This window comes from Esox lucius, chromosome 25 (assembly GCF_011004845.1).
Source record: "Esox lucius isolate fEsoLuc1 chromosome 25, fEsoLuc1.pri, whole genome shotgun sequence".
Taxonomy (NCBI): Eukaryota; Metazoa; Chordata; class Actinopteri; order Esociformes; family Esocidae; genus Esox; species Esox lucius.
Genome location: NC_047593.1, coordinates 21,694,826 through 21,717,970, shown reverse-complemented (window position 1 = coordinate 21,717,970; position 23,145 = coordinate 21,694,826). Strand labels below are relative to the sequence as shown.

Here is a 23,145-nt window from a genome sequence, read left to right as displayed (position 1 = left end):
GTAGTTAACCACTTCACTGTGATAAGCATGATCATGTAGTTAACCACTTCACTGTGATAAGCAGGATCATGTAGTTAACCACTTCATTGTGATAAGCAGGATCATGCAGTTAACCACCTCACTGTGATAAGCAGGATCATGTAGTTAACCACCTCACTGTGATAAGCAGGATCATGTAGTTAACCACCTCACTGTGATAACATTAAAAAAAATGAATTCTGAACCTAAGTTGCTCCAATGCCAAATTCAGTCATTTTTGTGACGGTTCTGGAGCAGCTCTGCCTGGACTGAAATGTGAAACTGAAGACAATAGTTTATATAGTGTATATGTTTAATATAAAATGAACTTTATTCCAAAGTATTGATTATATTACATACAGTTAGTTTGCATTAAACAAGCGTTGTTTGGTCTGTCAGTGAAGTATGAATGTGATCAGTGGTGTGTGCAGTGTTCAGCTGACAGTGTGTGTGTGAGGGCTGATCATTAGTGTTCAGCTGACAGTGTGAGTGTGAGGGCTGATCATTAGTGTGTGCTGATAGTGTGTGTGAGGGCTTATCATTAGTGTGTGCTGATAGTGTGTGTGAGGGCTTATCATTAGTGTGTGCTGATAGTGTGTGCTGATAATGTGTGTGTGAGGGCTGATCATTAGTGTGTGCTGATAGTGTGTGTCTGTGTATGAGAAGCACTTTTTGGTTTATTTTAGAGGCGATGTTGGCGGGGTGGGCTTTGCTGGTGGTGTGTGTGCGTGCTCAAGATGACACTGTATAAACGAGGCAATAGGGGGTTTATGTGTAAGCATGAGAGGTGTGTATGTGTGTGTGTTTAGAAAGAGAAGTACTTGGTGTACCACTCCTGCCTCTGGGAGTCCCGCCCCTCTGCTCCCTGGCCAGTCCCCCTCGGCTCCAAATGTGGGCTCCTGGAGAACACAGGAAACACACTGTACAGACAGACTAGAGCACAGGAAACACTGTACAGACAGACTAGAGCACAAGAAACACACTGTACAGACAGACTAGAGCACAGGAAACACACTGTACAGACAGACTAGAGCACAAGAAACACACTGTACAGACAGACTAGAGCACAAGAAACACACTGTACAGACAGACTAGAGCACAGGAAACACACTGTACAGACAGACTAGAGCACAAGAAACACACTGTACAGACAGACTAGAGCACAAGAAACCCACTGTACAGACAGACTAGAGCACAAGAAACACACTGTACAGACAGACTAGACCACAGGAAACACACTGTACAGACAGACTAGAATACAGGAAACACCCTGTAGACAGACAGACTAGACCACAGGAAACACCCTGTAGACAGACAGACTAGACCACAGGAAACACACTGTACAGACAGACTAGACCACAGGAAACACACTGTAGAAAGACAGACTAGAACACAGGAAACACCCTGTAGACAGACAGAGACTAGAACACAGGAAACACACTGTAGACAGACAGAGACTAGAACACAGAAAACACACTGTAGACAGAGACTAGAACACAGGAAACACACTGTAAACAGACTAGAACACAAGAAACACACTGTACAGACAGACTAGAGCACAAGAAACACACTGTACAGACAGACTAGACCACAGGAAACACACTGTACAGACAGACTAGAATACAGGAAACACCCTGTAGACAGACAGACTAGACCACAGGAAACACCCTGTAGACAGACAGACTAGAACACAGGAAACACCCTGTACAGGCAGACAGACAGACTAGAGCACAGGAAACACTGTACAGAGAGACTAGAGCACAGGAAACACCCTGTAGACAGACAGACTAGAACACAGGAAACACCCTGTACAGGCAGACAGACAGACTAGACCACAGGAAACACACTGTAGACAGACAGACTAGACCACAGGAAACACACTGTAGAAAGACAGACTAGAACACAGGAAACACCCTGTAGACAGACAGAGACTAGAACACAGGAAACACACTGTAGACAGACAGAGACTAGAACACAGAAAACACACTGTAGACAGAGACTAGAACACAGGAAACACACTGTAAACAGACTAGAACACAGGAAACACCCTGTAGACAGACAGACTATAACAAAGGAAACACACTGTACATACAGACTAGAACACAGGAAACACCCTTTAGACAGACAGACTAGAACACAAGAAACACACTGTACAGACAGACAGACAGACTAGAACACAAGAAACACACTGTACAGACAGACAGACAGACTAGAACACAAGAAACACACTGTACAGACAGACAGACAGACTAGAACACAAGAAACACACTGTACAGACAGACAGACAGACTAGAACACAAGAAACACACTGTACAGACAGACTAGAGTACAGGAAACACTGTAGACAGACTAGACTTTGACATAATGGTTTGGGCCATTTGTGCATGAACAGTGCTTTTGGCCTCATCGTTGCCATGGATACCTGGATGGCTGGCTGTGCAGTTTAGGGCGGAGTTCCTGCAATGTTGAGGTGACCTGGCGTATCCCATGTCTCGGTTCAGGGTTTGGGGAGGGACAGAGGGGGAGGGGGGTTGTTGGCGCTGGAGGTAGTGGGGTGAGGATACGAGAGGGAGGGCTGGGAGGAGCAGGAGGCAGTGGAGTGAGGATACGAGAGGGAGGGCTGCGTCCGCTGTGCTCCATACTAGGTGACCTGGGGGTGCGAGGAAGGGAGGGGGAAGAACGTGGGAGGGAGGAGGAGGCGTAGGGCAGAGCGGAGGAGGCGCAGGGATGTTGGGGATGGCAGGAGGAAGGGCTATCGTGTGGGAGGAGGTTTGGAGTACTGGTGACTCGTGGTGGAGACTCCTCAAGATGCTTCCTCTGCAAAACAATATATCATAACTACAACACAATACTAACATCATTACAACACAAGAATATTATAACTACAACACAACCATGTCATAACTACAACACAATAATAACAATCACAATGCAATAATATTATAACAACAACAACACAATCATGTCATAACTACAACACAATAATAACATAATTACAATGCAATAATATTATAACTAGAACACAACCATATCATAAGTACAACCCAATAATTACTACAACCCAATAATAACATCATTACAACACAAATGTCCACGTCTACAACCTAACAACATTATAACTACAACACAAAAATATACTGTGTGTGTTACCCTCATGGTTGGTGTGGTGTTCCCTGGGTGCTGCCTGTTGTTGTCATGGAGCCTGAACGTTCCGTTGTCTCCGGCAACCGGAGGATGAAGCTGCTGCTGATGTCGTTCGTCCTGGACAACAGAAAACATCTAAACAGAACACATCTAAAGAGAAAACATCTGAATAGAACACATCTGAACAGAACACATCTGAATAGAACACATCTGAACAGAAGACATCTAAAGAGAACACATCTCAATAGAACACATCTAAACAGAAGACATCTAATGAGAACACATCTGAACAGAACACATCTGAACAGAACACATCTGAATAGAACACATCTAATGAGAACACATCTAAACAGAACACATCTAAACAGAACACATCTAATGAGAACACATCTAATGAGAACTCATCTAATGAGAACACATCTGAACAGAACACATCTAATGTGAACACATCTGAACAGAAGACATCCATCTAAACAGAACACAACAAACATAACACATCTGCATTGAACACATTTAAACAGAACACATCTAATGAGAACACATCTAATGAGAACACATCTAATGAGAACACATCTGAACAGAACACATCTAAACAGAACACATCTAAACAGAACACATCTAATGAGAACACATCTAATGAGAACACATCTGAACAGAAGACATCTAAACAGAACACAACAAACATAACACATCTGCATAGAACACATTTAAAGAGGACACATATGAACAGAACACATCTAAAGGTGTGTGTTTTATGTAGGTATTTGTGTGTAAAGATGCAGTGGGTGTGTGTGTGTTCTCACCAGCAGGCGTTTGATGAGCTGGTCTCTCTCCGTCAGTCTCTCTAGCAGTCTTCCGATCTGGAGGTCATCACACAGAGACACCTCTCTCTTTCTGCATCTCTCCTCCCGCTCACGAAGCCTTATAACACACAGCAAACCTAAAGGTTTGGTATCTGGTATTCACTGTTATTTTATAAGAAAAAAAACGTTATTTCTTTGAGTTCACAAACATTAGACTCGGCCACCTGTCCATCATTCCTGACCACAGTGCTAAATGTGCACCTCAGTTTATTGAAAGGGTTTGTTTGCCTATAGGCAATGCAAATGCTTGATGAGTGCCCTTTTGTTGTTCAATGTGAAGGTTTTTCAGAATTGTGTTTTAATATTTGTATGTGTTTCAATTAGTGGCAACACAGTGCTCAGCTGTAAAATAGACCTAGACTTCACTGTTACCATAAACCGGAAAAGCACCCAGGCAGGCCTAGTTCAGCCTGCCCGCAATTAAAAGCAGAAATAATGTTGCACTCGCAGGATTCAAACCCGGGTCTCCCACATGAATGTTGTCTCCGGCATGTGTCTCGAACCACTACACCACGGTGCAATGTGTTTGCTATGTGTCATTATAGCATCTCACTAAATAACATCACGCCAAGTTTGAATATTTCGCTACACACAATTAAGCATTGTGTTAAACTGAATAACGTTTCTTATGATGTTCACCTCCACCACAAATAGCATCTATGAACTGTATGGCTTTTTGCCTCTGGCCGTTTTAACAACTTACTAGCCAGTAATAGGCCTAGTAATGTCTACTTATTACTTGGAATTGTCATAAGAATTGAGCAATTTCTGGCGAGACTTGAATAAGAACTTTAGACTGCCAAAGCTACGGGCAGTCGGTCAGTCAGTCGGTCAGTCAGTCGGTCAGTCAGTCGGTCAGTCAGAGACATTCACTCTTCTTGGCCAGCTCTGTTTACTCACCCGGCAAATATACAACAGTGCTCACCATCACCCCCCTTGTGGCAGGTTTACAAGTTACATCTAGTTATTTCACCCACAAAGAAAAACGTACAATATTGACCTTAATCTGGTGAGAATAGAATTGACGCAAACACAATCAACACAGGTTACACACATCTGCTGGCGGCCACACTGCCGTCAACACACGCAGCAGTCGGTATTGTTCCAGCTACTGCTGTATTCTTTTTAGGCTCATGTCATCTTAGGCAGATGGATCGCAGAGACCAGAATGTTATATTAGAGACAACATTCATATTCAGCTGGAAGATGTTAAGCAGCATTGTTCTACGAGAGAACAGAAACAGGACCTGGAGGTGGGTTGGCAGGTGGTGCTGGAGGTGGGGTGGTGGGTGTTTCTGAATGTGACTGGAGGCGGGACTGGGTGGGTGGGACTTGGGCGGGGCTTTCATCAAATTTGTTCCATTTTGTGTGGGCATGTTACTCACTCCGTCTCCAGAGCCACGATGCGGGCCTGCAGCTCAGTCTGAGCGCTGCTGTAGTCACACACCAGAGTCTGCAGTTCTCTCCTGTGATCTCTCTTCACCTCCTCCACCTCCTCTCTCCTCTTCTCCTCCTCCTCCTGTCTTCTCTTCTCTTCCTCCCTCCTCCTCTCCTCCTCCACCTCTAGTCTCCGTTCCTCCCTTTGTTTGTGAGCCTCCTCCGCAGTCTCTGTCTCTCCTCTCAGCCTCTCGATCTCAAGTCTCAGTCGCTGGGCCTCCTCTCTCTCCTCTTCTCTTCCCTCCACCTCCTCAGACCTGGAGACAGGAGATAAACATGTAAAGATGTGTGTGTTTGATTGCCTTTGTTTGTGTGTGTGCGGTGTGTGTGTGGTGTGTGTACCTTAGCTGTTCCTTCAATGCGTTGTTCTCCCTCTGCAGTTCCTGGACAGCACAGCGACTCTCGTCCAGCTGGCGCTGAAATACCTGCAACTGGTTCTGCTGCTTTAGGTCCTACACACACACACATACACCAAACAAAAACACTCATAAACACACACATAGACACACTCATTAACACACTCCTGAAGCTGTGTTACCTGGTGTAAGGCCATCATCTGTGTGTGTGTGTTTAGCTCTGCCTGGAGGTCTTCAATCTGTTTCATGTGTCTCTGGGTCAGCTGGCGGCTCCACTCCGTATGCTGCTGACTCAGCTCTGCGCGCTGCTTATCTACATATACACACACAAACACACCTAGCTGTAACAGGTGTAGTGTTACCTAGCTGTAACTGGTGTAGTGTTACCTAGCTGTAACAGGTGTAGTTTCACCCAGCTGTAACATGTGTAGTGTTACATAGCTGTATCAGGTGTAGTTTCACCCAGCTGTAACAGGTGTAGTGTTACCCAGCTGTAACAGGTGTAGTGTTACCTAGCTGTAACTAGTGTAGTTTCACCTATCTGTAACAGGTGTAGTGTTACCCAGCTGTAACAGGTGTAGTGTTACCTAGCTGTAACTGGTGTAGTGTGTTACCAAGCTGTAACAGGTTTAGTGTGTTACCAAGCTGTAACAGGTGTAGTGTTACCTAGCTGTAACAGGTGTAGTGTTACCTAGCTGTAACTGGTGTAGTGTGTTACCTAGCTATAACAGGTTTAGTGTGTTACCTAGCTGTAACAGTTGTAGTGTTACCTAGCTGTAACTGGTGTAGTGTTACCTAGCTGTAACAGGTTTAGTGTGTTACCAAGCTGTAACTGGTGTAGTGTTACCTAGCTGTAACTGGTGTAGTGTGTTACCTAGCTGTAACAGGTTTAGTGTGTTACCAAGCTGTAACAGTTGTAGTGTTACCTAGCTGTAACTGGTGTAGTGTTACCTAGCTGTAACTGGTGTAGTTTCAACTAGCTGTAACTGGTGTAGTTTCACCTAGCTGTAACAGGTGTAGTGTTACCTAGCTGTAACAGGTGTAGTGTTACCTAGCTGTAACTGGTGTAGTGTGTGTAATCTGTTCCTCTCGGTCTGAAGTTCCTCCTGAGCTCGCCTCTCCATAGCTTGCAGAGCCACTGTGTGTCGCTCCTCTTTCAAGTGTAAACGAGGTTCCTCCTAAAAGAAAAACATTTATATCTCTCTCTCTCTCTCCCTCTCTCTCTCTCTCATACACACACACACACACACAAATACCCCACAGAAACACACACACAAAGCCAAACAGTGTATATCTAATCCAGTAGTCCTGAACTCTGCCAGACAGTGTATATCTAATCCAGTAGTCCTGAACTCTGCCAGACAGTGTATATCTAATCCAGTAGTCCTGAACTCTGCCAGACAGTGTATATCTAATCCAATAGTCCTGAACTCTGCCAGACAGTGTATATCTAATCCAATAGTCCTGAACTCTGCCAGACAGTGTATATCTAATCCAATAGTCCTGAACTCTGCCAGACAGTGTATATCTAATCCAATAGTCCTGAACTCTGCCAGACAGTGTATATCTAATCCAGTAGTCCTGAACTCTGCCAGACAGTGTATATCTAATCCAATAGTCCTGAACTCTGCCAGACAGTGTATATCTAATCCAATAGTCCTGAACTCTGCCAGACAGTGTATATCTAATCCAATAGTCCTGAACTCTGCCAGACAGTGTATATCTAATCCAATAGTCCTGAACTCTGCCAGACAGTGTATATCTAATCCAATAGTCCTGAACTCTGCCAGACAGTGTATATCTAATCCAGTAGCCCAGAACTCTGTGGGTCATCTTGAAGATACTTAATAATTCACAGCCCTGCTGGAGGAAGACACACGATGGGCGCTCTGTGTGTGTGCATGTGTCTTATTATATGAGTGTTTGTCTGTATGTCTAAGTATGTGTGTGAGTGTGTGTGTAGGAACTGTGCTGTGTGTGTGTGAGTGTGTGTGTATGAACTGTGCTGTATGTGTGTGTGAATGAGCTGTGCTGTGTGTGTGTGTGTGTGTGTGTGTGTGTGTAAGTGTGTGTGTATGAGCTGTGCTGTGTGAGTGAGTGTGTGTGTGAGTGTGTGTGTATGAGCTGTGCTGTGTGTGTCTACATGTACATGTATGTACCTTCAGTTGCTCTCTCAGCCTGTGGTTCATCTCTCTGGTCTCCTGCACCTCCCTCCGCAGCCTGTCAATCTCACTGTCACCATGGTGACCTTCCACTGGTCCCGCCTTCCTTTCCACCTACAACAGGAAGCTACCTCAGTGAAACAGGTTCTGAAACTGTCTTGCTCGTTTATGAGGTTTTAGTTTAACATTAACATAGATTTAACAACAGGATTCTAATATCCCAGAAGTCTGTTCACCACTATTCAACAAGCGTGCACACTCCTTATTCCTGTGGCAACGCCACAAAGGCCACTTTTTGACTTTCTTGACCGGGAGTCACATTTTCAATGCTGATCCTGTAGAATTCAGCCAATACACTGGTCACATTAATGAATCATTTTCTAGCAGTTCCACTTGTAATTTCACATTAATTTAACCTAGACTCTCACTTCCCTAAACCATCTGGGATTCAATCTATAGTGAATGTTAGATGAGATCCCAGATGGTTCATACTGAATGTTAGATGAGATCCCAGATGGTTCAAACTGAATGTTTGATGAGATCCCAGATGGTTTACACTGAAGTTTAGATGAGATCCCAGATGGTTAATACTGAAGGTTAGATGGTTTATAGTAAAGGTTAGATGAGATCCCAGATGGTTTATAGTAAAGGTTAGATGAGATCCCAGATGGTTTATAGTAAAGGCTAGATGAGATCCCAGATGGTTTATACTGAAGGTTAGATAAGATCCCAGATGGTTAATACTGAAGGTTAGATGAGATCCCAGATGGTTTATAGTAAAGGTTAGATGAGATCCCAGATGGTTTATAGTAAAGGTTAGATGAGATCCCAGATGGTTTATACTGAAGGTTAGATGAGATCCCAGATGGTTTATAGTGAAGGTTAGATGAGATCCCAGATGGTTTATAGTAAAGGTTAGATGAGATCCCAGATGGTTTATAGTGAAGGTTAGATGAGATCCCAGATGGTTTATAGTAAAGGTTAGATGAGATCCCAGATGGTTTATAGTGAAGGTTAGATGAGATCCCAGATGGTTTATACTGAAGGTTAGATGAGATCCCAGATGGTTTATAGTGAAGGTTAGATGAGATCCCAGATGGTTTATAGTAAAGGTTAGATGAGATCCCAGATGGTTTATAGTGAAGGTTAGATGAGATCCCAGATGGTTTATAGTGAAGGTTAGATGAGATCCCAGATGGTTTATAGTGAAGGTTAGATGAGATCCCAGATGGTTTATACTGAAGGTTAGATGAGATCCCAGATGGTTTATAGTGAAGGTTAGATGAGATCCCAGATGGTTTATACTGAAGGTTAGATGAGATCCCAGATGGTTTATAGTAAAGGTTAGATGAGATCCCAGATGGTTTATAGTAAAGGTTAGATGAGATCCCAGATGGTTTATACTGAAGGTTAGATGAGATCCCAGATGGTTTATAGTAAAGGTTAGATGTGATCCCAGATGGTTTATAGTAAAGGTTAGATGAGATCCCAGATGGTTTATACTGAAGGTTAGATGAGATCTGTTATAAAAATGTGTTGAACTAATGTATTAGTGACTTCTACACGTGTAAGCAAGCAAGCAAGTGTATTTATATAGCACAATTCATACATTGAAGCAAGTCAATGTGCTTTACAAAGAAAAAAAATAATATATAAAAATACATAAAAACAAATACTCAAATGAAAACACCAAAACAACATAATAATAATAAAAAATAGAATAAGAAAATATATAAAGAATAAAAACGGAATAAAAACATAGGAAGATATAAGGCTAAACAGTGCTCAGTTATAGGCATGTGAAAAGAGAAGTGTTTATAAAAATGGATACGTTTGGGGCACGTCTAAGATCTTCTGGTAGTTTATTCCAGTTGTGTGCAGCATAAGTGCTAAATGCAGCTTCTCCATGTTTAGTTTGGACTCTGGGCTCTACTAGCTGACCTGTGTTCATGGATCTAAGAGCCCTGCTCGGTTTATATTCTTCCAACATATCAGAAATGTATTCGGGTCCTAAACCATTCAGAGATTTATAAACTAAAAGCACCACTTTGAAATCTATTCTGTAAATGACTGGAAGCCAATGCAAAGATTTAAGAACAGGAGTGATGTGTTCTGTTCTCTTGGTCCTGGTTAACATTCTAGCAGCAGCATTCTGAATGAGCTTTTGGGGAATCCAGTTAAGAGGCCATTACAGTAGTCAACCCTACTAGAGATAAAAGCATGGATGAGCTTCTCTTGGTCTTTTTGGGACACCAAGCCTTTGCTTCTGGCTATATTTTCTGTGAGGTGTGAGTCAATCAAAACACCAAGATTACACACTTGATCCCTGGTTTTAAGGGCCCGAGAATCCAGCTCTTTACTAATACTTGTTCTTTTATTTTGGTTGCCAAACACAATAATCTCAGTCATATGGTTCGAATTTATTATTTATTGTTTATTGGGTTTCTCTGCTTTATTGGGTTTGTAAGCTTGTCGACCATGACAAATAGACTGCGGGTATTGTTGATATTCTTGTTGATCATTCCTGATAAATGTTGCTGTCTGGCCCTGTGTAACTCATTGTTGAAGCTACCAAGGCTTTGTTTATAGATGTCATAGTGGATTTGAAGTTTAGTTTTCCTCCACTTATGTTCCGCTTTCCTACATTCTCTAGGAGAATAGAGAATTACTGGTTTGGTATTGGGCTAATTAGAAAAGGTACCGAAACTGTATTTTGCCAAGTAGGAAGAATGCAAGATATGTTAGTGGTGTCATTAGTAAAAGGGGGACAAGACATGGGTGGACAATTGAAGTCAAGAGATATTTGTAAAATGCAGGTGGGCAACCTGCATTTGGGTTAAACCTGGGGTGGAGAGAGAAACTGATAAGAGGAATAAACCTAAATGGTTTAGACCAGATTAACATGTATTGATGAAATGTCAGTTATTTTGTGAGATGTTGTAACACTTTCTTACCCATACAAAAAGGAGGTTATCTGAACTGTTCTTCAGACAGACCCTCACTGATCTTATGTTGGTGTCTTTCTGTTTCTATTTGCAAATATTAAATAATAAACTGTTATTTGTGTTTAAGAGCATTTTGATCTCTGTCTTACCTTCCTTAGTAAGAGTTATATTCAATGGAATTGCCATCACAGATGCCAGGTGGTTTATACTGAAGGTTAGATGAGATCCTAGATGGTTTATAGTGAAAGTTACATGAGATCCTAGTTGTTACCTGTGATCGCAGATCGACTAGTTGCGTCTGCAGCTCCTGTTCTCTCTGGTTGCTTGTGGCAACAGCAGTATCAAGCTCCACCTTAAACTCTGCTCTCAGACGCTCCTCACACTCTGCCCTGGAGACACAAACACACACACACACACACGCACACACAACACGCACACATACACACACACACACAAGAAACACACACACACACACACAAGAAACACACAAAGTGTTACATTTTTTGACCGTTCAGAAAATCTATAATTTTGTTCTTTCAGCCAAACAGCAAAAAGTCTTACTGGATTCTGGCCTCAGCGTTCTCTCGGTTGTGATCTAGAACATTCCTGTCAGTGTTCTGATGATTCTGTTGGCTGAGCGCTAGGACCCTCTCCTCCAGTCTCTGTCTGTCTGTGGTTATGGCTGAAATCTCTCTCTGGAATCTGTCTCCCTGTCTCTGCATCTCTTCCTGACACACACACACACACACACCATTCATCCATCACACACACACACACACACACACACACCATTCATCCATCACACACAGCAGAGACTGAACAACTACTAATCCACGATTTAGACATCGATCCGTAAACAACATCGATTTGACTCTGTGTGTGTGTGTGTGTGTGTGTGAATGTGTGTGTGTGTGTGTGAATGTGTGTGTGTGTGTATGTGAATGTGTGTGTGTGTGTGTGAATGTGTGTGTGTGTGTGTGTGTGAATGTGTGTGTGTGTGTGTGTGTGTGTGTGTGTGAATGTGCGTGTGTGTGTGTGTGTGTGAATGTGTGTGTGTGAGCATGTGTGTGTGAGTGTGCACCTGTGTGTGTGTGTGTGTGTGAATGTGTGTGTGTGAGTGTACCTGTGTGTGTGTGTGTGTGTGTGTGTGTGAGTTTACCTGTGTGTGAGTGTGTGTGTGTGTGTGTGTGTGTGTGTGAATGTGTGTGTGTGTACCTGTGTGTGAGTGTGTGTGTGTGTACCTGTGTGTGTGTGTGTGTGTGTGTGTGTGAGTTTACCTGTGTGTACCTGTGTGTGTGTGTGTGTGTGAGTTTACCTGTGTGTACCTGTATATGTGTGTGTGTGTGTGTGTGTATGAGTTTACCTGTGTGTGTTGTAGTTCCTCTTTAAGGCGGGAACAGTGGATTCCACAGGGGGGAGGAGTTTCAGAGGTCACGTCTTCCTGTCTCTGCTGTATTACACACTCCAAACGCCAGATCTACACACAAACACACACAGACAGACACACAGAGGGGGGGTACACTTTGTCAAATGAGGAATTAGTCTACATTCACAGCTGGAGGCAGGTCTTTCTCCCATAGAGCTCCATTAATTGTTCTGATGATTAATACGAAAGATGCGGACACAATATCAGACATTCAGACTCAGGAAGGACTATGGAGTCTTGTCTGGCCCAGGGGTGTGAAGGCAAATGGAAAAGCACCCAATTTAGAAACCGCCCTCTCTTTCTCTGCCTGGCGGGCTCTCCTCGCGCCTCCCAGGATCAGAACCTCCTCCCGCTCTCCCCCTTCCCTAAGAGGAGCTCCACGTCATGCTAAGCATTTCTCCTTGCACACCATAAGAGGAGCTCCACGTCATGCTAAGCATTTCTCCTTGCACACCATAAGTGGGTTGAGTCGGTGATGAGGTTTTTCTGAGCGGCTTGGTGCCCCCTGGGGCTGGAGGGGTCGGAGGTCTGTGGGCGGGTCTCAGGGTGGCAGTGTTAACCCTGGGAATATCTACAGCTCAAGTCACATTCAAAAGAATTCACAATATTATTGTTATCTTATGTTTGTCTGTTTTCTCAGAGGGCTATTTTGAAATTTCTCAGAACCTGTGACAGGACTGAGCCCAGGGAGGACCGGTAACCCCCGGTTACAGGGTTGGGCACCCGGGTATCCCCAGAACCTCAGCAGGATCTTGGTAGCCTCTGGCTACTATCAGCTAGATACACTAATGACTGTACGACACTAAAATGAGGTCATTGTATAGCCATATAGTAGAATGACAAACTGTATCCACTTATGTGGTTTTATGGTGGCTCAATCTCCTTCAGCAGAGGAAACGGGTTACCTCCTCCCGAGGTAGCCAATGGAGATCCTGATGGCGTCACACATGTTAAATCCTTCCTCACCTGATTGGTGGCATGCTGAAGCTTGTCTCTAAGCTCCTCCCTCTCCATCTCCAGCCTCCGAACCATCTCCTCACTGTTTCTCCTGTCCTCCTGAACACGCCCACAGACCTGCTTACACACCCACAAAGTAAACACACACACACTCAGTGGTTGTATATGTGGTCTGCCATCGGGAACCAAAATGTGTGTGTGTGTGTGTGTTACTCTAACCTCCTGGGTCCTTTTGAGAGCTTCCTGGGCGTTATGGAGCTCAGCTGCATGTCTCCTCATCACCTCCTCTATCGCTCTCTTCACCTGGTCCTTCAGTCTTTTCTTTTCCTCCTCTGCCTGCTCTGCCAATCTCTTCTTTTCCTCCTCCACCTGCTCTAGCCCTCTCGTCCTCTCGTCCTCCATTCGCTGCTTTAGACTCTCCGTCTCCTCCATTTCCTTCTGCACTCGTCCCCTCTCCTCCTCCATCTCCTTCAGCACTCGTCCCCTCTCCTCCTCCATCTCCTTCTGCACTCGTTCCATGTCTTCCTGTCTTTCTTTCAGTAATCCCTCTTTCATTCCCTCCCATGATTTTTGCAGGCGTTCACTCACTTCCTTCTTCTCCTTCACTAGTCGCTCCTTCTCCACCTCCATTTCTTTCTGTAGTCTATCTCTCTCCACCTCCATTTCTTTCTGCATGCGTTCCCTCTCCTGCTCTGCATGTTTGCGTTCTCTGTGGAGCTCCTCAGATTGGGCCCTCACCATTTCAGAACGCAGGCTGGCCAGTGCCTCCGCATGCTACACACACCACACACACACACACACACACACACACACACACACACACACACACACACACACACCCGGTCAGAAGGTTGTCACATTAGTAAGTATCATTTAACGTTGGTGTGTGTGTTGGTGTGTGTATGTGGTGTGGTGTGTGTGTGTGGTGTGGTGTGTGTGTTGGTGTGTGTTTGTGTGTATGTATGTGGTGTGTGTGTGTGTGGTGTGTGTGTGTATGTGGTGTGTGTGTGTGTGGTGTGTGTGTGTGATGTGGTGTGTGTGTGTACCTGTCGTATCTGACGGACATGGTCATTGTGTCTCCCGCTGCTCTGTAATTCCAGCTCCCTGTTCCTGCTCTGTAGTTTGCTCACCTGACTTTTCAACTCCTCCACATTCACACACACACACCCCTCACACACACCACGACTCAGTAGTTCCTCTGAAACACACACAAATATACACATACACACACACATTTTAAACACTCGTTAACTGAATGACTGATTGATTAAATAATTGACTGTTTGATTAGGTAGTTAATTGACAGATTGAGTACCTGATTTGGTCTGCAGCTCGTCCTCCTGCAACAGGAGTCTTTCTTTGGCAACGGCTAACTCCTCCCATGCCCTCTTGGCCCCACCTTCTGCCTCCAAGACACGCCTCCTCCCTGACTCTAACTCCTCCTCCAGATCCTGACAGACAGGCAGAAAGTGACAGACATCTGTAAGGGGTGATAAAAATGTGATGTATGTGCGTGATAACTGTGTTTATTCATTCTTCCTATATTTAATGGGCTGCTGCAGGGTTACCAGGCTGATTCTCCACAAACATGAAATCTAGGTACTCCGTTTCACCTGATGTCATTAATATATTCCACAACACACTTGAATCAAAGAGCAACCTACTGGTTAAAGTCTGTGTTGTTAAACGGATTATGCATAATTTTTTCAAACTCTGCTCCAGCCTGCTGCAGCTGGAGAAGTATGTACAAGATAGTAGCTTGGCTTTGCAACAATCTCAGCATATTTTAGGAACTGTACAAAAACATACATTTTCTTCATATTTAATTTGTTAAACAGAACGCTTCCTAAAGGTTTAAACATGGTTAAGTCTTTTCACAGGTTTAACATGGGGAAGTTTCTTAAAACGTATAAGAATTCAACTCTTATGTGGAATTTCAGTACATCAGCACAACGCCTTCCTCATGCTTCTACTTCTCAGTCATGCTGTGAGAACGTTAATAAAATGTTCCTAGAAAAACACAAGAACACTTAAGTTTTGGTTCTCACAACACTGTGGGTGAACTGGTGTCTTTCCTGTAGTTTGGCAGCGTGTGTGTGAGTCTTTTTGTTTACCAGTATTCTTTCCTGTAGTTTGGCAGCGTGTTTGTTTGTTTACCTGTATTCTTTCCTCTAGTTTGGCAGTGTGTGTGTTTGTTTACCTGTATTCTTTCCTGTAGTTTGGCAGTGTGTGTGTTTGTTTACCTGTATTATTTCCTGTAGTTTGGCAGCGTGTTTGTTTGTTTACCTGTATTCTTTCCTGTAGTTTGGCAGTGTGTGTGTTTGTTTACCTGTATTCATTCCTGTAGTTTGGCAGCACGTGTGTTTGTTTGACTGTATTCTTTCCTCTAGTTTGGGAGTGTGTGTGTTTGTTTACCTGTATTCTTTCCTGTAGTTTGGCAGTGTGTGTGTTTGTTTACCTGTATTTGTTCCTGTAGTTTGGCAGTGTGTGTGTTTGTTTACCTGTATTCTTTCCTGTAGTTTGGCAGTGTGTGTGTTTGTTTACCTGTATTCTTTCCTGTAGTTTAGCAGTGTGTGTGTTTGTTTACCTGTATTCTTTCCTGTAGTTTGGCAGTGTGTGTGTTTGTTTACCTGTATTCTTTCCTGTAGTTTAGCAGCGTGTGTGTTTGTTTACCTGTATTCTTTCCTGTAGTTTAGCAGCGTGTGTGTTTGTTTACCTGTATTCTTTCCTGTAGTTTAGCAGTGTGTGTGTTTGTTTACCTGTATTCTTTCCTGTAGTTTAGCAGCGTGTGTGTTTGTTTACCTGTATTCTTTCCTGTAGTTTAGCAGCGTGTGTGTTTGTTTACCTGTATTCTTTCCTGTAGTTTAGCAGCGTGTGTGTTTGTTTACCTGTATTCTTTCCTGTAGTTTAGCAGCGTGTGTGTTTGTTTACCTGTATTCTTTCCTGTAGTTTAGCAGCGTGTGTGTTTGTTTACCTGTATTCTTTCCTGTAGTTTGGCAGCGTGTGTGTTTGTTTACCTGTATTCTTTCCTGTAGTTTAGCAGTGTGTGTGTTTGTTTACCTGTATTCTTTCCTGTAGTTTAGCAGCGTGTGTGTTTGTTTACCTGTATTCTTTCCTGTAGTTTAGCAGCGTGTGTGTTTGTTTACCTGTATTCTTTCCTGTAGTTTAGCAGCGTGTGTGTTTGTTTACCTGTATTCTTTCCTGTAGTTTAGCAGCGTGTGTGTTTGTTTACCTGTATTCTTTCCTGTAGTTTAGCAGCGTGTGTGTTTGTTTACCTGTATTCTTTCCTGTAGTTTAGCAGCGTGTCTCTTGCTGTCGTTGAGTCTCTGAAGACTTCCCTCCACCTCTCCCTCCGCCTTCCTCACTCTCTCTCTCAACACCGTGCTGAGTCCTCTTCTCTCCTCCTCCTCTCTCTCCTCCCACTGCTGTCGCTCCTGCCTGCGTGCCAGCTCCATGCTCCTCCTCAAATCATCCTTTTCTTCCCTCACCTCTTTCAGCCTCCTTTCCCACTTCTCTCTCTCCTCTTTCATGGCTCCTTCCCTCTCTTCCTTTTCCTCCCTCAGGGTTTTCACCTCCTCTGAGAGCACTTGCATCCTCTCCATCTCCTCTTCCTTCTTCCCCTCTTCTTCTCCTTTACTCCGTAGCTCTTCACATTGGAGCTCCAGGTTCCGTGCAGCCTCCATAGCCCTCTCCAGTTCTCCCCTCAGCTGGAGGCTCTCGTCCTGGGCCACGATGAGCTGCGCCTGGGCCTCCTGTCTCTTCAGCTCCAGGGCCTGGATCTTCTCCTCATACCCCCTCCTCAGGTCTGCCTCAACCCCACGATCCCTCTCCTCAGCCTGGCCACGGTAACTTTCAAAGTCTGCCTGAACCTGGAGGTGTATATACACACACACACTCTTTAATAAGTAGATGGCCTTTGACAGATCTATGCTGAAAACGTACCAGAGATCTTCAGTAGATACACATGTTGAGCTGGAAAGGACAAACAGATACAGTACCTGCGCTAGACTTTCTTGCAGCTCTATGAAGTGTGTCCTGAGCACAGACTCCTCCCCTTCTGGGGACGTCACCACAGCAACACGCCTCAGCTCTTCCTGATGGGCGTGGCCTATGGCCTGAAGGGCTGCCTCCTGCTCTTCATTCTTAGTGTTCAGAGAATAGATCACCTGAAAGAACACACCGTAATATGGAAATAATATAGATATACATTTAATTCATAACAACTAAACAACACTCAATAAGGTACACCCATCTAGAACCGACACAGAACCCTTTGCCACCAGGAAAGCCTGAATTCTTGGGTACATGAAAACATTCCACAAGGAAGTTGGATGCTGGTTCATGCCTGCTACGAACAGCCTGGTCCATCTAATCCCAACGTTACTGCCTTACTGTGAGCAGTGTCATTTCAAGACCACGGTTTGAATCCTGCGTACGTTTTCTAGTCTCCCTGGTTAAGGGAGCGGAGTGGTGATTCATGGGATGTTCAAATATATTCAAATATCTCCAATCTCCACGTCGACTGGGTGCTGTTGTGATGGAGCTGGGTCTTTAACATCAATGGGTATATGGATATAATGAAGCTGAGGTTAAAAGGGGTGACGGTAAGATGTACTTTATAAGTTAGGCTCTTGGATCCGTGCGGGCTCATTGTGTGGGGCCGTCCAGTTTGATGAACAGTGTTATACCTAATGAACTGGCCATGAGTGGATGTGTATATCAACCATTTCACACAACAGTCTACCAAAGCAAATTGCTGTATTATATCAACTAAGATACAAATATATGCCAGTATATATTATATAAACTAAGATATGAATATTATATTATATACATATATATATTATATAAACTAAGACATGAATATTAAATATATACATATATATATATATTTTATAAACTAAGACACGAATAGCATGAGCTGGTTGCATAGGTGTGCACACCTCTTATAACTGGGGATGTGGCTGTGTTCAGAATTAACCAATCCCATTCAAACTCATGTTAAATATAAGTAATTACACACCTGCCATCATTTAATTTAATCACAAATAAAGTTCAGCTGTTCTAGTAGGATTTTCCTGACATTTTCTTAGTTGCATCTCAGAGCAAAAGCCATGGTCCACAGAGAGCTTCCAAAGCATCAGAGGTTCTCATTGTTGAAAGATATCAGAGAAGGGTACAAAATAATAATTTCCCACGCATTAGATATACCATGGAACACATTGAAGACAGTCATCATCAAGTGGAGAAAATAGTCATTACCAAGAACTGGACATCCCTCCAAAATCGATGAAAAGACAAGAAGAAAACTGATCAGGGAGGCTTCCAAGAGGCCTACAGCAACATTAAAGGAACTGCAGGAATTTCTGGCAAGTACTGGCAGTGTGCTACATGTGACAACAATCTCCCGTATTCTTCATATGAATGGGCTATGGGGTAGGGTGGCAAGACGGAAGCATTTTCTTACAAAGAAAAACATCCAAGCCCGGCTGAAGTTTGCAAAAACAAACATCAAGTCCCCCAAAAGCACATGGGAAAATGTGTTCTGGTCTAATGAAACCAAGGTTGAACTTTTTGGCCATAATTCCAAAAGGTATATTTGGCGCAAAAACAACACTGCACATCACCCAAAGAACACCATACCCACAGTGAAGCATGGTGGTGGCAGCATCATGCTTTGGGGCTGTTTTTCTTCAGCTGGAACCGGGGCCTTAATCAGGGTGGAGGGAATTATGAACAGTTCCAAAAACCAGGCAATTTTGGCACAAAACCTTCATCTTCAGCTTTCCAACGGACACCTGAAGTTCATCTTTCAGCACGACAATGACACAAAGCACACATCCAAATTCATAAAAGCATGGTTTCACCAGAAGAAGATTAATGTTTTGGAATGGCCCAGCCAGAGCCCAGACCTGAATCCAATTGAACATCTGTGGGGTGATCTGAAGAGGGCTGTGCACAGGAGATGTCTTCGCAATCTGTCAGATTTGGAGCGCTTTTGCAAAGAATTGCCATGTCAAGATTTTTCCCCCTCAAAGATTTCAGTTTGTTTTCAATTGAATTGTTCACGTTATAGGTCACATTAAAAGTGGAAAATGTTCTGACATGATTTATCTTTGACTCATTCTTTTACATCACAAGAACCTGCAATTTTAACAGGGGTTTGTAGACTTTATTATTATATAAACTAGGACATTAATATTACATATATACATATATATATTATATAAACTAAGACATGAATATTACATATATACACATATATATTATATAAACTAAGACATGAATATTACATATATATATACATATATTATATAAACTAAGACATGAATATTACATATATATACATATATTATATAATGCATGGTTGCATATCCTCTGTAAATGTCTATATTATGTAGTATGTCTACAGTGTCAACACTATTTCTGACCGTCCAGATATCAAACCATGTGTGTGTGTGTGTGTGTGTGTGTGTGTGTGTGTGTGTGGTGTGTGTGTGTGCAGACAAGTAGGACGCCACTCTGTCTGCAGTGTATGCCTGATGCAGCCCTGCCAGACATTCCGGTGTGTGTGTGCGCGTGTGTGTGTGTCTATGTGTGTCTCAGTCACAGTGACTTTAGTGGTAACACAGCCCAGCCCTGACCTAGCCGGTCACATTACACCTGATTACCAAGTGATGACATCATACAGTAACAGCCTGTCAGAGTTCCAGACTGAGGATCGGTACTGGAGGACGGTGTAGCTCAGCATGGAACTTACAAACCAACAGTTCTGGCCTCAAACCCAACGGAGGACCAGAACAAGGAAAAATATGTGGCCATGTAAACTCCCCATTACTGTGTCTCTCTAGATAAGATAATGTAATCGCTCTCAACTGTATCTCTCCAGATAAGATAATGTAATCGCTCCCAAATGTATCTCTCTGGATAAGATAATGTAATCGCTCCTAACTCTGTCTCTCTGGATAAGATAATGTTCTCTCTTCCTATACTGTATCTTTCTGGATAAACTAATGTAACCTCCCACTAACGTATCTCTCTGGATAAGATGATGTAATTGCTCTCAACTGTATCTCTCTGGATACGATAATGTAATCTCTCCCTACTGTATATCTCTGGATAAAATAATGTAAACTCTCCCAACTTCATCTCTCTGGACCAGAGTGTCTGCTAAATGACTTTAATATAAATTTAGGACAGGGAGAAGAGAAACGCTGACCTCTAACCTCAGATTCAGGAGAGACATGTTGCTGTGCTCTAATGTGTGGGTCGTTGTGGGTGGCATGTGAATGTCATGCTCTGCTGAGTGAAGGCTTTTACTGGCTGGCCTCTTAAACTGCATGCATAATGTTATCCAATCACACTATTGATCGAGACACACACACACACACACAAACACACACTGTAGGTTAGACAGAACACATTTCGACTGAGGGGCTGAAGAACAGACAGACAGAGAGAAAAAAACAATGTGTGTGTGTGTGTGTCAACATAGAGTATGTCGGGCAGACAGAGCCAGTCCACCAGAGCAGATACACATCACACCTAATACACACTGACACAAACGCACACACACACACGCTGACCATTCAAACTTCACCCCCTCCAGACACACACACACACGCTGACCACTCAAACTTCATCCCCTCCAGACACACACACACACACACACACGCTGACCACTCAAACTTCATCCCCTCCAGACACGCACACACACACGCTGACCACTCAAACTTCATCCCCTCCAGACACTCACACACACACACACACACACACGCTGACCACTCAAACTTCATCCCCTCCAGACACACACACACGCTGACCACTGAACCTTCATCCCCTCCAGACACGCACACACACAGACAGACACAAACGCTGACCACTCAAACTTCATCCCCTTCTGACACACATGCACATTATCATCTCTGTCCCAGTTGACTGGAGGTTCCAGTGGGAAGATGGAGAGGCCATAACTGCAGTCATCACAAGCAAGAGATCAAGCAGTCTGCTGATCTCTGTCAGACACACACACACACACACACACACAGAGGGTCTTCCACAGCCTGTCAGATTTTGCAGTGTGTCCGGTGTCTCCCTCCAAAGCCCCAGCTGACTGACTGAACCACCTGCTTCATGTTCTAATGCCCTCCCTGTCACAGGCCTTAAACTGAATGGTCAGCTTTATTCACCTATTGGCTGTCTGTCTATCTATCTATCTGTACATCTAGCAGTCTGTCTATCCATCTATTGCTCTATCTATCTATCTATCTGTACATCTAGCAGTCTGTCTATCTATCTATCTGTACATCTAGCAGTCAGTCTATCCATCTATTGCTCTATCTGTACATCTAGCAGTCTGTCTATCTATCTATCTATCTGTACATCTAGCAGTCTGTCTATCCATCTATTGCTCTATCTATCTCTGTACATCTAGCAGTCTGTCTATCCATCTATTGCTCTATCTATCTATCGCTCTATTTATCTATATATCTATCTGTACATGTAGCAGTCTATCTATCTATCTATATCTATATATATATATATCTGGAGACTATATTTCTGTTTGTCAGACTATCCATCTCTATATCATCTACCCCCCTTTCAGCTTTTTTTGTTTCTTCCTTCCTTTCTATCCATCTATAGATAATACCTATTTATCTGCCTACCCCTTTCTTCCTGTGTATTACTATCTATCTATATCCAATTATCTATATACCCTTCTTTCTATCTATCCCTTCCTTCATAAACTGATTAATCCTCTATATATCTGTCTCTTACCCTAGCTGATGAAGTGAACTCATCAACCCTATATATATATTGGTCTCTTACCTTAGTAAACTGATCTGTATTCTATACATCAGTATTTTACCTTTGCTGTGCTATCTTCTATACATTGGTCTCTTTCCTTAGTTAACTGGTCTATTTTCTATACATCGGTCTCTTACCTTAGTTAGCTGGGCTATCTTCTTGCACATCTTGCTGTGCATCTGGTAATCATACAGTTCCTGCTCTATGTTCGGTAAGTCAGCCGCAGCCCCGTTAAGGCTAATGGAGCCTGGCCCGGCGGGCTGAGGTGTTTTACCGGCACCCGAAGCCATCACAATCCTCACGGGGGCAACTTCGACCAGCTATTAGGATCCAACCGAATAACAACAACAAAATTACAGGGAATTCTCTCTGTTTTTCTCAGAGATTCGTTGTCCTCTCTTTCTTGGTAAATAGTAAGAATCCCCTCCGATGTGCAGGAAAAGCAGCCCGCCCGAGAATCATGGTGAAAAACGTAAACGTAAATCGGTGCGGTTCTCTATCCAAGTAGTTCTCACCCTTCTCTCTGCCTGGTGCTTGCCGCGCGGAGGTCACAGGCTCCAATTCCATCGGGGACGCGCGCTCCTGGCGACAGCAGTCCCACCACTGCCTGTCAACCGATTTATTTATTCTCTTAACCAGGAGAGGTTAACTAGGATGAAGGCATGTGTCCGTACCACCTGTCTCTCTTGTGGCAGATGCGGAGAGGGCGTGAGCCTAGCGAACATTACCGGAGACAGCTCTCGCCTGTCGAGCAGAGCGCACTGCTGCAGTGCTGCCCCGCCCCTCCCCGGTTCTTCTCTGTTGTAGGTTATAGTAGGTACTCAAACAGACACACACATTCACACACACACAAAATTCAAAAAGGCTACTTCATTTAATTCAATTAATCATAATAAATACAAGTATTCAAACATTTTGGGATACAATTATCTGGATACACACATGCTGATAGTCCTGTTATTAAATTGTCTGTTGCATGATTCCCGCTAAGTTGTTTTTACAGGTGAACTCTCTGCCTATTCTAAAGCA

The 23,145-nt window shown here is 43.5% G+C and overlaps 1 protein-coding gene across 2 annotated transcripts; it reads right to left on the bottom strand.

Moving 5' to 3' along the window:
- Positions 1-337: 337 nt before the first annotated feature.
- On the bottom strand, positions 338-22,849 carry fam184b (family with sequence similarity 184 member B). 2 transcript variants are annotated; one of them, XM_029118199.2, is made up of 19 exons: positions 22,254-22,849; positions 17,307-17,474; positions 16,584-17,177; positions 14,624-14,759; positions 14,355-14,506; positions 13,528-14,082; positions 13,318-13,428; positions 12,289-12,402; positions 11,487-11,653; positions 11,197-11,314; positions 7,978-8,094; positions 6,870-6,996; positions 6,001-6,131; positions 5,805-5,914; positions 5,411-5,719; positions 3,966-4,083; positions 3,169-3,279; positions 2,441-2,835; positions 338-917 (listed from the first exon to the last, which is right to left on the bottom strand). In XM_029118199.2, exons 1-19 carry the CDS (start codon positions 22,404-22,406, stop codon positions 824-826), a joined length of 3,780 nt encoding a protein of 1,259 aa, XP_028974032.2. In that variant the 5' UTR covers positions 22,407-22,849; the 3' UTR covers positions 338-823. The 2 variants fall into 2 exon arrangements, with proteins under 2 accessions (XP_028974032.2, XP_028974033.2); XM_029118200.2 differs by having other exon boundaries at positions 13,318-13,425.
- Between the last annotated feature and the right edge of the window lie 296 nt (positions 22,850-23,145).

Bases quoted from the DNA above. Each gene is read 5' to 3' on its own strand.
- fam184b (XM_029118199.2), bottom strand. From the start codon at position 22,406: ATGGCTTCGGGTGCCGGTAAAACACCTCAGCCCGCCGGGCCAGGCTCC. The intron at 6,997-7,977 runs GTACATACATGT...TTTTTCTTTTAG, and splicing joins GGCTGAGAGAGCAACTGAAG to GAGGAACCTCGTTTACACTT. The intron at 918-2,440 runs GTATCCATGGCA...TGTGTTCTCCAG, and splicing joins CTGCACAGCCAGCCATCCAG to GAGCCCACATTTGGAGCCGA.